Source organism: Sorex fumeus, unplaced genomic scaffold (assembly GCF_029834395.1).
Source record: "Sorex fumeus unplaced genomic scaffold, SorFum_2.1 ptg000008l, whole genome shotgun sequence".
Lineage (NCBI taxonomy): Eukaryota > Metazoa > Chordata > Mammalia > Eulipotyphla > Soricidae > Sorex > Sorex fumeus.
The window spans coordinates 31190137-31202878 of NW_026606065.1; the positions used below are offsets into that span (position 1 = coordinate 31190137).

General features: G+C 45.6%; 1 protein-coding gene across 1 annotated transcript; it reads right to left on the minus strand.

Annotated features, from left to right (window-relative positions):
- Positions 1-1279: 1279 nt before the first annotated feature.
- LOC130017831 (craniofacial development protein 2-like) lies at positions 1280-1846 on the minus strand (the record flags this gene model as incomplete). Its single annotated transcript, XM_056108620.1, has 1 exon — positions 1280-1846. A coding segment is annotated over exon 1 (567 nt), but the record flags the coding sequence as incomplete, so codon positions are not given.
- Between the last annotated feature and the right edge of the window lie 10896 nt (positions 1847-12742).

Sequence of the window (12742 nt, forward strand, 5' to 3'; positions counted from 1 at the left end):
CCAGTACTATATTGAACAGCAGTGGAGATAGTGGGCATCCCTGTCTCGTCCCTGATCTTAGAGGGAAGGCTCTCAGATTTTCCCCATTGAGGATGATGCTTGCTGTAGGCTTGTGGTAGATGGCTTTAATTATGTTGAGAAAGGTCCCCTCTATACCCATTTTGGCTAGGGTTTTCATCATAAAGGGGTGCTGGATCTTGTCAAATGCTTTCTCTGCATCTATTGATATAATCATATGCTTTTTATCTTTTCTTTTGTTGATATGATGGATTATGTTGATTGAAAATAATTAATTTTTAAAATATTCTCTGGCCCTCCAGACTTTATGTAAGCAAAAAATACAGAATACAACAGTGGTCATTTTTCTCATGATTGCATGTGGAAATAGTCACTATCACGATCACGATTATCCTGTTGTTCGTCGATTGCCTCGAGCAGGCCCCAGTAACGTCTCCTTCGTCCTAGCCCTGAGATTTTAAAAAGTGCCATATTCAAGACTCTTTCAGGGTTAGGAGAATGAGACCCATCATTGTTACTGGTATTTGGTATATTGGGTACACCATGGGGAGTTTGTCAGACTCTGCCATGTGGGCAGGTTACATTCGGCAGCCTGCCAGGTTGTACAAAGTAAGAATGAGATAATAAGATGTCTTCCGGGAGATGGGTTTTATATTCTCTGGGTCTTGTCTGTTTATGGGATTACACGGTGCCGGGGGGCAGTTGGTGGGGTTACCCCTGCCTACTGGAAGATGGAGGATCTGGGTGGAGGAAGCTCAGCCCCGATCAGAGCAGGCTTGGAGATCTCAGCCCCGGGACCCGCATGCCTTTGTTCCTCTGCCGGTACCTTCATGCGTGTGGAGAGTGGTCTCAGCATGGTTGTGGCTGGTTCTGGAGGTCTTCGGCTGCCGGGGCTCTGCTCGGGGCGGGGAGGGAAACTCAACCCGTCCCCTTCCAAGGGGGAATAGTAACCAAAATATATTATATAAGTCAGTCTCAACTGGTTGGGGGAAGGGACACACCAGCAGTGCTCAGAATGAACTCTTGCTTCTGTGTGAGAGGACCATCTGCAGCACCAGGGACCAAATAGTTGTCAGCCACATGCAAGACAAGAACCATGACCCCTCCTGCAGTCTCCCCTCTCTCTCTGTCTCTCTGTCTCTGTCTCTGTCTCTGTCTCTGTCTCTCTCTGTCTCTCTGTCTCTCTCTCTCTCTCTCCTTCTCTCTTTCTCTCTTTCTTTTTGGGAATTATGGTTTGCACTCGTTTAGATTCTGCCTTCTGGAACTGTGAGTTACCATGAATGGTCTTGGTCGACATGATGAACTCAGACAGTCTCTCACCCTGTTCGTTCCATTCTAGGCCATGGGTTCCGATGTGAAGTTCTTCAGCTGATCTTCTCGGTCCTATCTTGGCATTAAAATCACCCACAATGATCTTGTAGAAGGTGTGGTCTTCTTTATAGAACTTCTCTAGCTCCATGTAGAACTTCTCGATTTCTCTTTCATCATAATGAGATGTTGGTGCGTAGACAACGCAGATAGAAACTGCAGGCAGTGAGCCACATCTATTCAAATGTAAACGTCCGATTCGGGTTGTTAGGCATTCGAATGAATCAATGCTCTTGGCCAAGTTTGTGTTGACAAGGACACCGACGCCTCCAACACCTCTTTTATCGCATGTTCCGAGGAACAATTCTTCTCCAGTGTCGAAAACGGCATGGTGAGATTCGTGTCTTCTTGTCTCGGTCAGACCAATGATGTCGTACTTGATCATTCGCGCTTGTACCATCAGGTCCTCGATGGATGCATCTGATGCTAGCGTACGTGCATTGAAAGTACAGACGATCATTTTTGTCTTCCTTCGTTGTGGCAGCCTAGGTCGGCCTTGAGATTTTGTCGGCCTCTCCTTTCTCATCCTTCTCAGTGCTGCCATGTCGGTGAAGCCTTCAGGGTCAGGTGAATGAGACCAGTTGTAGTTACTGGTTTTGGCATATCGAATACACAGCGGATAGCTTGCCAGGCTCTTCCGTGCGGGCGGAATACTCTCGGTAGCTTGCCAGTCTTTCCGAGAGGTATAGAGGCTTTTGGGGTGACCTCTAATCACCCTTGTAGGTGTTACCATATTTGAACCCTATCAAATATGGTAGACAATTCCAGAAGACGGGTATTTAGTGTCTTATGATGTGTCGCGCGGCCGCTTGCGGAAAGCGTCCTGGAGTGTGGCGACGGCTGGGTAGTGGAAGTAGTGTCGAGAGTGGAAGTCTGCCAGTGGGGTATTTATCTGGGTAGGGTGGGTCTCCTGTGCACAATTCGATCCCTGGGCGGTTGATGGAAGCAGACAGGGCAGGGTAGGGTGGGGCTCCTGATTAGAATCCCTTTGTCACCTGTGGTGGTGGGAGCAAGCAGAGAAGCTCTGTCCCTGGGTCCGCCGAGCCTGGAGTCCAAGGTCTCAGAGTGTTCCGCTTACCTTGTTCTGTGGGTCTTCAGTTGTGCGTGGGTCTCGGCCGGAGCTGCCGCGCGGGTCCGGAAAGCGTCCTGGAGTGTGGCGACGGCTGGGTAGTGGAAGTAGTGTCCATGATGGACATGGGAGTCTCCCGGTGGACGATTCCACAACGAAATAGACCACATCATATTCAATCGACGGTTTTGCCTGACTGATGTCGCTGTTGTCCCAAAATTTCGAACGGGATCGGACCACCGTCTCCTTCGTGCAAAATTCTACTTCACAGAGCGGGGAGAAAGGGCTGCAAAGTTCAAAAAGAGAACTCCCAGAACGACCACCAACTGGGAACTCTTTGGTACTATTGCGGCAACATGGGAAGATGCCATTGTTGACAACATTGACAAGGAATACGATCGACTGGTTCAGCACCTCCATGAATGTGCGAGGAACGCCAAGAGAGAGATAGCCACAAAAAGTCGCCTATCTTCGAAAACTCTTGAGCTAATTCGCCAGCGTGGTTTGGCGCATGCCTCAGGCAACCGCAAGCTAACGTCCGGGCTTGCAAAGCAGTGCAGAGATGCGATCAAGGAAGACCTCAAAGAGAGAAGAGCAGAAGTACTGGTAGATGCGGCAGAAGCCGGGAAAAGTATTCGTAACGCCCGCCTGTCCTTCGCCAACTATAAGACCAAGATGACTGCCCTCCGACGTCCTGATGGATCCATCACATCCTCCAGAACGGCAATGGAGAAGATTATCCATGACTTCTACTCAAATCTCTTCGATAGCCATGTCCACTTGCCGACATACCAAATTCCACAGGATGGGTATGTCGTTCCCAACGTTCTCCCTTCCGAAATCCGACACGCCATTTCGTCAGTAAAGAAGCAAACAGCACCCGGCCCAGAGAAGGTCAGACCTGAACACCTGAAGAACCTGCCGTCAGTACTCATCAATACACTGGCTCGGCTCTTCACTCGCTACCTGTCTGAATGCAAGGTTCCATCTCAATGGAAAACCAGCAGGACCGTACTACTGTTCAAGAAGGGAGACATCCATGACATTGGCAACTATCGCCCGATCTGCCTATTGTCTGTCATCTACAAGTTGTTCACTCGAGTCATCCTGAATAGGATTGGCAGAACACTAGATGAAGGACAACCATGTGAGCAAGCAGGGTTCCGCAAAGGATTCAGCACCATCGACCATATCCACACGATAACCAAACTCATTGAGGTTTCTCGGGAGTTCAAGATGCCGCTCTGCTTAACGTTCATTGATTTAAAGAAGGCCTTTGATTCTGTTGAGACGGAAGCGGTCATTGAAGCCCTAGCCAATCAGGGCATTCAAGCCCAATACATCAGGATCCTCCGTGAGCTGTATTGCGGATTCACTACCAGGATCTCACCATTCTACAAAGAAGTGATCGTTGATGTCAAGAGAGGGGTGCGGCAGGGTGATACCATTTCACCAAAACTCTTCAGTGCCACCCTCGAGAACATCATGCGACGACTGGAATGGGAAGGAATGGGAGTGAAGATAGATGGTCGGCAACTACACCACCTCCGCTTTGCTGATGACATTGTTTTAATAACACCAAACATCAGCCAAGCGGCACAAATGCTGGCCGATTTTGACCGTGAGTGTGGAAAGGTAGGACTAGAGCTGAATCTTACGAAGACAATGTTTATGAGAAACAGCCTTGTTCCTGACGCCCCATTCGCTCTCAATGGAACGGCCATCTCCGAATGCAACAGCTATGTGTACCTAGGTCGAGAGGTCAACATGACAAATGACCTGGCACCCGAGCTGCGCAGGAGGAAGAGAGCGGCTTGGAACGCCTTCAAGAACGTCGAAGAAATAGCTAAGAGGACGAAGAACCTCCGGCTCCGGGCACATCTCTTTGATTCCACTGTTCTTCCTGCATTAACATATGCCTCAGAGACCTGGGCCCTACGCAAACAAGATGAGAACGCCATTCAGGTCTCCCAAAGAAGAATAGAAAGAGCTATGCTTGGAATATCACATTTCACTCAAATGAGAGAACGAATCCGGAGTTCTGACATCCGTCGACGATCAAGGATCAGGGACGCTGTCTCATTTGCCAAGGTGTCGAAAATCAGATGGGCTGGTCACGTAATGAGATTTAAAGACGACCGTTGGACTAGTGCTGTTACTGATTGGATTCCACGGGATGTCAAGAGACCGCGTGGCCGCCCACCTACCAGATGGTCAGACTTCTTTGTCAAGGTCATGAACGATCGGTTTGAGGCCCTCCATGTTCCCGGAGCGAAGAGATGCCATTGGGCTACACTAGCACGCGACAGGGACAAATGGAGACGTTACTGGCGCCCGCTCGAGCAAATCGACGACTAACGGGAAGTTAAGTGATTAAGTGATTAAGTGATGGTTTGCACTACAGAATACCTCAATTTCTTTACCCACTCCTCTGTACTTGGATTGTTTGCAGATCTTAACTATTTTAAATAGCGCTACATTGAGCACAGGTGTTCATACATTTTTTTTGAATTACTGTTTTGCTTGATTTCAAAATGTTATTTAGACAGATAGCGAGAAGTGAAATTGCTGAATCACATGGTAACCTATTAAATTTTTTTCCTCTAAAGTTGCTTTATTTTTTTAAAATTTTTTAAATTTTTTTTTATTAGTGAAGCACCATGAGGTACAGTTGTAGATTTACAAATCCTTGTGCCTGAGTTTCGGTCATACAATGATCAAATACCCATCCCCCCACCAGTGCCCATTTCCCCCCACCCCCCCTCCCACCCTGCCTCTGTGGCAGGGCAATCCCCTGTGTTCTCTCTCTCCTTTTGGGTGTTGTGGTCTGCAAAAGAGGCATTGAGTGGCAATCATGTTCAGTCCATAGTCTACTTTCAACATGCATTTCCCCTCCTGGGAGGATCCTCCAAACACCTTTCATTTGGTGTTCCCTTCTCTATCTGAACTGCCCTTTCCCCTAGAATATCCGGCTGGCCTCTAAGTTATGGAGTAATCCTCCTGGTGTTGATCTCAGCTATTCTTAGGTATTGATCTCATATTTTGTTGCTTTCTATCCCCCAGATGAATGCAATTTTTCTATGTCTATCCCTCTCTTTCTGACTCATTTCGCTTAGCATGATACTTTCCATATTGTACCACTTATATGTAAATTTGATGACTTCATCTTTTCTAACAGCTACATAGTACTCCATTGTGTAGATGTACCAGAGTTTCTTTAACCAGTCATCTGTTCTTGGGCACTCAGGTTTCTTCCAGTTTCTGGCTATTGTAAAGAGTGCTGCAATGAACAAACAAGTGCAGATGTCACTTCGACTACACATTTTTGCCTCTCTGGGGTATATTCCCAGGAGTGGTATTGCTGGGTCAAATGGGAGCTCAATTTCTAATTTTTTGAGAAACGTCCATACTGTTTTCCAAAAGGGCTGAACTAGTCGACATTCCCACCAACAGTGAAGGAGTGTCCCTTTCTCGCCACATCCACGCCAGCATCGGTTGCTTTTGTTCTTTTGAATGTGGGCCAGTCTCTGAGGTGTGAGATGGTATCTCATTGTGGTTTTGATCTGCATCTCCCTGATGATTAATGATGTAGAGCATTTTCTCATGTGCTTTTTTGCCATTTGGATTTCTTCTTTGAGAAAGTTTCTGTTCATTTCATTGCCCCATTTTTGGATGGGGTTGGATGTTTTCTTCTTGTGGAGTTCCACCAGTATTTTGTATATCCTGGATATCAACCCCTTGTCAGATGTGTATTCGGTGAATATCCTTTCCCATTCTGTAGACTGTCTTTGTATTTTGGTCACTGTTTCTTTGTAGGTGCAGAAGCTTCTTAGTTTAAGATAGTCCCATTTATCTATCTCTGAAGTTGCTTTATTTTTAATTCTTTCTTTTCTTTTTTTTTTTATTAGTGAAACACCATGAGGTACAGTTATAGACTTACAAATTTTTGTGCTTGGGTTTCAGTCATACAATGATTAAGTACCCATCCCTCCACCAGCGCCCATCCTCCACCACCACGGGTCCCAGCATCCCTCCCACCCCCCATCCCCCCCATCCCATCCTGTCTCTGTGGCAGGGCATTCCCTTTTGTTCTCTCTCTCTCCTTTTGAGTCCTGTGATTTGCAAGAGAGGCATTGAGTGGCAATCATGTTTGGTCTATAGTCTACTTTCAGCTTGCTTCTCCCATCCTGGGAGGATCCTCCCAACACCCTTTATTTGGTGCTCCCTTCTCTATCTGAGTTTCCTTTTCCCATAGCATGTGTGGCTGGCCTCTAAGTCATGGAGCAAAATTCCTGGTACTAATCTCGGCCACTCCTGGGTGTTAGTCTCCCATTTTGCTTTAATTTGCATTCCCACCAGCAATAACACTATCCCTTTAAATTACTATAGTTTCATAATCTACTGGGATAAAGCTGTCCACACTATTCCTTAAGTACAGTTGCACATCATAAGCACTTAGGAACTCTGTACACCTTCTTTGACATTCATTCCAGTTAGGTTCATAAGTGGTGTTTGAATGACTTAGTATAAGGATTCCGGTTGTCCACAAGTTTAGATTCAGTCTTTGGCAAGGGCATGATAACCACAGAAACGTGCTTCTTACCAGTGGCATAGATGTGTACTGGAGGGCTGCATCTGGTCTGTGGGGACCCCTGGATTGGTGCTCAGCCTCCCTTTGTCATACATGAAAAAGGAGCATTGCAAAATGAAAGCAAAGCTGGTCCTCCTGGGTCTGCCTGATAGCGTCCCTCTAGCGCCCCCTGCTGACAATGACAACCCTCAAGCCAGAAAGCAAAGGAGAACTGTCTACCGGATCCAGCTCCAATTTGACAAAGCGTGGCCAAGAACATGCTTTGTAAAATTTGAGAGGAGAGGTGTGGGGGAGAGGAACAAGATAGCGACTGGCACACTTCCGTGAAACAAAATCTTGCTAGGAAACCCATTAAAAACAAATACGAGTGATTCTTCTTTGTTCATATGTCCTGCTGTTCACTAAAAAAAGAAATAGCCCACATCTTCCCACTGGGAAAATTCTGTCACTGTCACTGTCCTCCCATTGTTCATCAATTTTGCTCAAGCGGGCCCAGTAACATTGTGAGACTTGTTACTGTGTTTGACATATCCCATACGTCAGGGGTAGCTTGCCAGGCTTTGCCAGGCAGGCAAGATACTCTCGGTAGCTTGTCATGCTCTCTGAGAGGGTTGGAGGAATCGAACTTTGGTTGGCCATGTTGGCTGTGTGCAAGGCAAACACCCTACCAGGGAAAATTATTTATTTATTTATTTATTTTTTGTAGAACACATTGGTTGATTTGTTTTGTGTTTTGGTCACCTCCAGCGTTGCTCAGGGCTTACTCCTGGTTCTTCACTCAGGAATCACTCCTGGTGGTGCTTGGGCGGGGGGACTATATGGGACTGAATCTGGATTAACTGTGGGCAAGGCAACTATGTGTGCAATGCCCTACCTGCTATACTCTCTCTCCAGCCCCCACAGAGAGGTTGCACTTTTTAAAAATATTTTTTTATTTAAAGAATGGTGATTCCCCAAGCTACTGATGGTTAAGTTTTAGTCATATAATATTTCAACACTAATTCCAGCACCCAGTGTCAACTTCCTTCCACCCAATGTCCCCATCGCCCTGCCCCCCCCACCTGCCTACCACCTAGGCATTACAAAGTTTGGTGGCTGTAGCTTAGATGTCATGTTTTCACAGTTGTTGAGCCTGTGCTTTGGCTATGAAGGAAGAGTTCTCTCTCACATCACCAGAAACCCGTCAAGAGTTACCTTTGGGCCCACAGGACAAAGAACAGGCGGATGCTAACTCAACTAAAGGAGAATTGGATCAAGGCGAAGGCGAGATGCCTGGGCCCAGGGCTCAGCGTGAGTCACAGAGAAGCTGGACACAGTTCTATGTAGCAACCATCTCTCATAATTTTGGATATTACTCGTGTTGTTTATGGTGGGAGGAGAGAACAAGTGTGAGTTGTTTTAATAAGTGACTAAAGAAGGAAGAAGCTGGCATATGGCCTCCTGTTCTATGTGCCAGAGACTCTTGGGAATATCAAGTGTTCTTCTCGTTTCTGATCCCTTTCTGCCTCCCCAAGATCTCTGTCGGTCTCTCCAAGTCAAGTAGCCCCAATTGGCTAATATTGGGGGCACTGGCCGGAGATCCCAACCTTAAATCTTATGGGCAGTGTGGACCTCAGCCAGAATAGCTCCCTTGGCTGCAGATCTGCTTCACTTGTACAATGAAGTTTGGGTTCGAGCTACTTAAGATTCTCTTATCCTGCAATATCTTTTTTTTCTCTTTGGGTCACATCCATCAATGCACAGGGGTTACTCCTAGTTCTGCACTCAGGAATTACTCCTGGCAGTGCTCGGTGGATCAAATGGGATGCTGGAAATCGAACCCGGGATGGCGGCATGCAAGGCAAATGCACTACCTGCTGTGCTATCGCTCCAGTCCCTTGACAATGTCTTTCAACAAATATGTCCCTTTGGAATAGCCCTTCCCCGCCCACACATCCCATACAAATGGACATTATTCTGCCTTCTTGGGCTTCACAGGGCAAATTGTGGAAGCGATTGCCTTCATTAGGGTCAGAATTGGGCAGCCTCCCCCCAAAACTTTTTGAAACCATAGCCCACTCTCAGAGCACACTGGACCCCACTCTTTTTTAAGTCTCACTGCCTGAGGCTGACAGACGAGGAGGACAGATGGTGATATCCAGAGTCGGGAAAGAGCATAGACAAAACCCGCCCTTCCAAGTGTGAAGGCTGAGGGCAGAGTTTAGGTAGTTGGTTCCTGTGTTCTGATCTGAAGAGCCGTCCAGCTCAGTGCTGAGCCTATCTGTGTACTCCCTAGATGCAGCTGCCTGAAGTAAGTGGATTATGTATTTAAGGAAGGTTCCTTTCCTTAAAGTTTTATTTGATTTTATTCTTAGCAGACAAGGAGTCTAGGAAAGTTAGATGGGGTTTTCGCCTGGTCTTGTGCCCTTTTCTTTGTGGAGGGCTTGGGATAGGGCGTCTGGCTGTGCTCAGGGTTCACTCCTGGCTGTGATCAATGATCATTTTTGGCAGGGCTCCAGAGACCATAGGCAGTGCTGGGGATCAGACCTGACTTGGCTGTGTGCAAAATGAACACGCTTTTCTATCTCTCTGTCTCTCCTCATACTTTTTGATTGATTAAATACATCTTCGAGGAACTTGGACTATGCTGGCCAGTGCTCAAGGGCTAGTCCTGGCTCTGTGCTCCGAAGTGACTCCTGGAAGTTCTCAGGGGACCATAAACAGAGCCAGGGAACCAGGCTGAAACAGCTGCTTGCATGACAAGTGCCTTGCCTCTTGTAAATTATGAGGACAGAACCTCATCGTTTTTATAACTTCATAAAAGGTATTTGTTAATTTTCAGATATGAAGTTTCTAGTTTTAGGCCTAAAGACCATAGGGTTTGATTATACTGATAAGTTTCATAAGAAACTGACGGATAGCCGCAAATCCTTCAGACACTCATGACTGAGACATCTGGGGCAATCAAATGGGGGTAGGTCAGCCCAGGGCCCTCCCAAACAATTAGGAGTTGGGAGGCCTCGGATGGTCCATGATCAAGGTAAAGTTGAGAACAAGGAGTTGAACTGGTGAACCAATACACGTGTAGGGCAGAGAAAGCACATACAGAGTAAAGAGAAAGACGCATTCTGGGTAGAGCGGTCTTCCGAGACACATGAAGTTTCCAGTATCAGAAGCTGAGTTCCTGGAATTAGCTATGGGCTGGGTCTGCCCAGGCTGTCATCATGGAATCTTGGTTTATTGTTGACATTGTGCTTAACTGACAAGCATAGGTGCATAGGTACTCTCTCTCTCTCTCTCTCTCTCTCTCTCTCTCTCTCTCTCTCTCTCTCTCTCTCTCTTTCTCTCTCTTTGAGGGGGCTGGTAGTTTTATTTTGGCCACACCCAGAAATTTTTAGGGATTATTCCTGGATTTGCACTGAGGAGTGACTCAAAATGGTACTCAGAGTCATATATAGTATCAGAGATTGGATAGGTGTTGGCTGAATTGAAAGGCAAACGCCTTAACCCCTGTACTATTTCTCCCTCCTTCCCTCCCCCCACCCTCTTTTGAGAGGGAGCACACTTGACGATGCTCATGGGTAAATCCTGGCTCTGTACTCAGGAATTATCTTGGTGGTGGCTCTGGGGGTAATATGGGATGCCGGGCATGAAACCCAGGTCAGTCACATGCAGGGCAAGTGCCCTACCCACTATGATATCTCTCTGGCCCCAACCCCTGTACTATTTCTCTAGCTCCATCATGTTCTCTCTCTCTCTCTCTCTCTCTCTCTCTCTCTCTCTCTCTCTCTCTGTGCTTGAGCTGGGCACTTAACCTCCTCTAACTTAGAATGTTGTTATAGCCAAATACTATTGTTATTTGGCTGTCGTAAAATTGCTCTCATTCTCTCTCATTCTCAGCGACCAGGGCAGTACTCCGACCTGCTCCCACCCCTTCCTTCAGTCATCACTCTCTCTTTGTTGAAAAATGGAGACTGTTAGCACCCTATTCCTGAGATTTGTCTGTGCTAGACTGTATTCTCACACAGCCTCCGAGATAGATGAGGTCTAACATATATTTTTATAGTATGAACTGTGAGTGTGTAATATATGCATATCAGTTATGCCACGATATTTAACTTATGCGGTGACAGAATTGTGTGATTTAGTTATCTAGTTTGTCTACCTCATTATAATACATTCTTTCAAAACTGTTATTCTCTCTATAAATGTTTAATCTGTAGAGAGATGTCGCGTCATTCACTCTAGCTAAAGGCATTTTCTCTAGGACAAGAGAGAAGGGGCGAGCTGATTTTGCAAGATGGGTCTATCATTCAAGCCACAGGAAAAGGAGAAGGAGCTGAAGCACCATCTTCTCAAAGTAATAATAGCCTGGTGCTTAGTCAAGGGCTGGGTGAAAAATTTCACTTTGCCTCCTGCAAAGCACCAAATCCACCAGATGGGGCTCTAATATTCATTTGGTTCCCAGTGACTGAAATTTCTCAGCTTTTACAATTATCTTAAGAGAAAGAAAAGATATTGCCCTTCTAGAGAATTTGCCTGAAATAAGGTTATGCCTTAATAAGCATTATCATTATCATTGTTTAATATCTTTTAATACTGTATGGTAATTTATACGGGAAAGTGGCCTCTTTGCTGCAGATTGAGGTATCCAAATAGCTGAATTAAATCAGCTTAAGTATTTCTGAGTAGATCCTTTTACGAGCTTTCTTTTGAGGAAATAAATACATATTTATGCACAAATGGATGCATTTTGCTACCGTGTTGCTCCATCTTCAGAGTTACTGACATAATTTAAAATGTGAATTATTTAGAATTGAACTGAAATTCACTAGAGCAGCAACATACTCAGTCCAACCTAGCTATTTTGATAGGTATGCTTTAAGAGTAGAAAATGGAGTTTTTTTTTTTTTTCAGGGCTGGGATATGGAGTCTCTGAAGAAAATATTTTGCTTCTATTTTTCTGGGCTTTCTATTTAGAAATCCATCTTTCTTGGACTCATTTATTGATGTCTCATAACTTTTGTTCAACCTGGAAAGAATGCCAACCGGGGGAGCTATAGGACTTTTGATTTAGGGTGAGTGGATCAAAACTTTAGGCTTGCCCTGAATGAAAGAAGCTCGGAAGAGGTCCTGTTTTCATGGTTCAGTTGACTGCAAACATAAGTCAAAAATACCAGAGGAAAGCTGTTTGCCTTTTAATTGTGGTAAAGCCACATAGCAGATAAACAGATCGGTTTCACTATTTTATTTTTAAATGTCCGAATTAGTAGTGTTAAGTATATTTTCATAGTTGTGAAACATCTTTAGGACATTTTAGCTGGCAAAACCAAGACTAGGTACTCACAGAACAACACCTCATTCCCCACCATCCTCACAGACCATGCTGTGAGTCTGATTACGTTAGGTATTTCTGAAATCATGCGAAAGTGAAAGTCATGCATGAACATGTGGAATGTATCGAACTGAAATAGTGACCATCATAAACTGAAAGTCATACGTGAAGACAAAGTACTTGTTCACTGTTCCTGGCTTACCGTGATTTCACTCACTGTGATGTCAATGTTCTTCTGTGCTGTGCTGTGTAATACTATTTCCTTTGTTAAGATTGACTCGTTTCAATGTATGTCTAAGTCACATTGGGATTATTCATTAATCTCTGGGGCTATTCCTTTGTTTGTTTTTTGGGACACAACCAGCGATGCTCGGGGGTTACT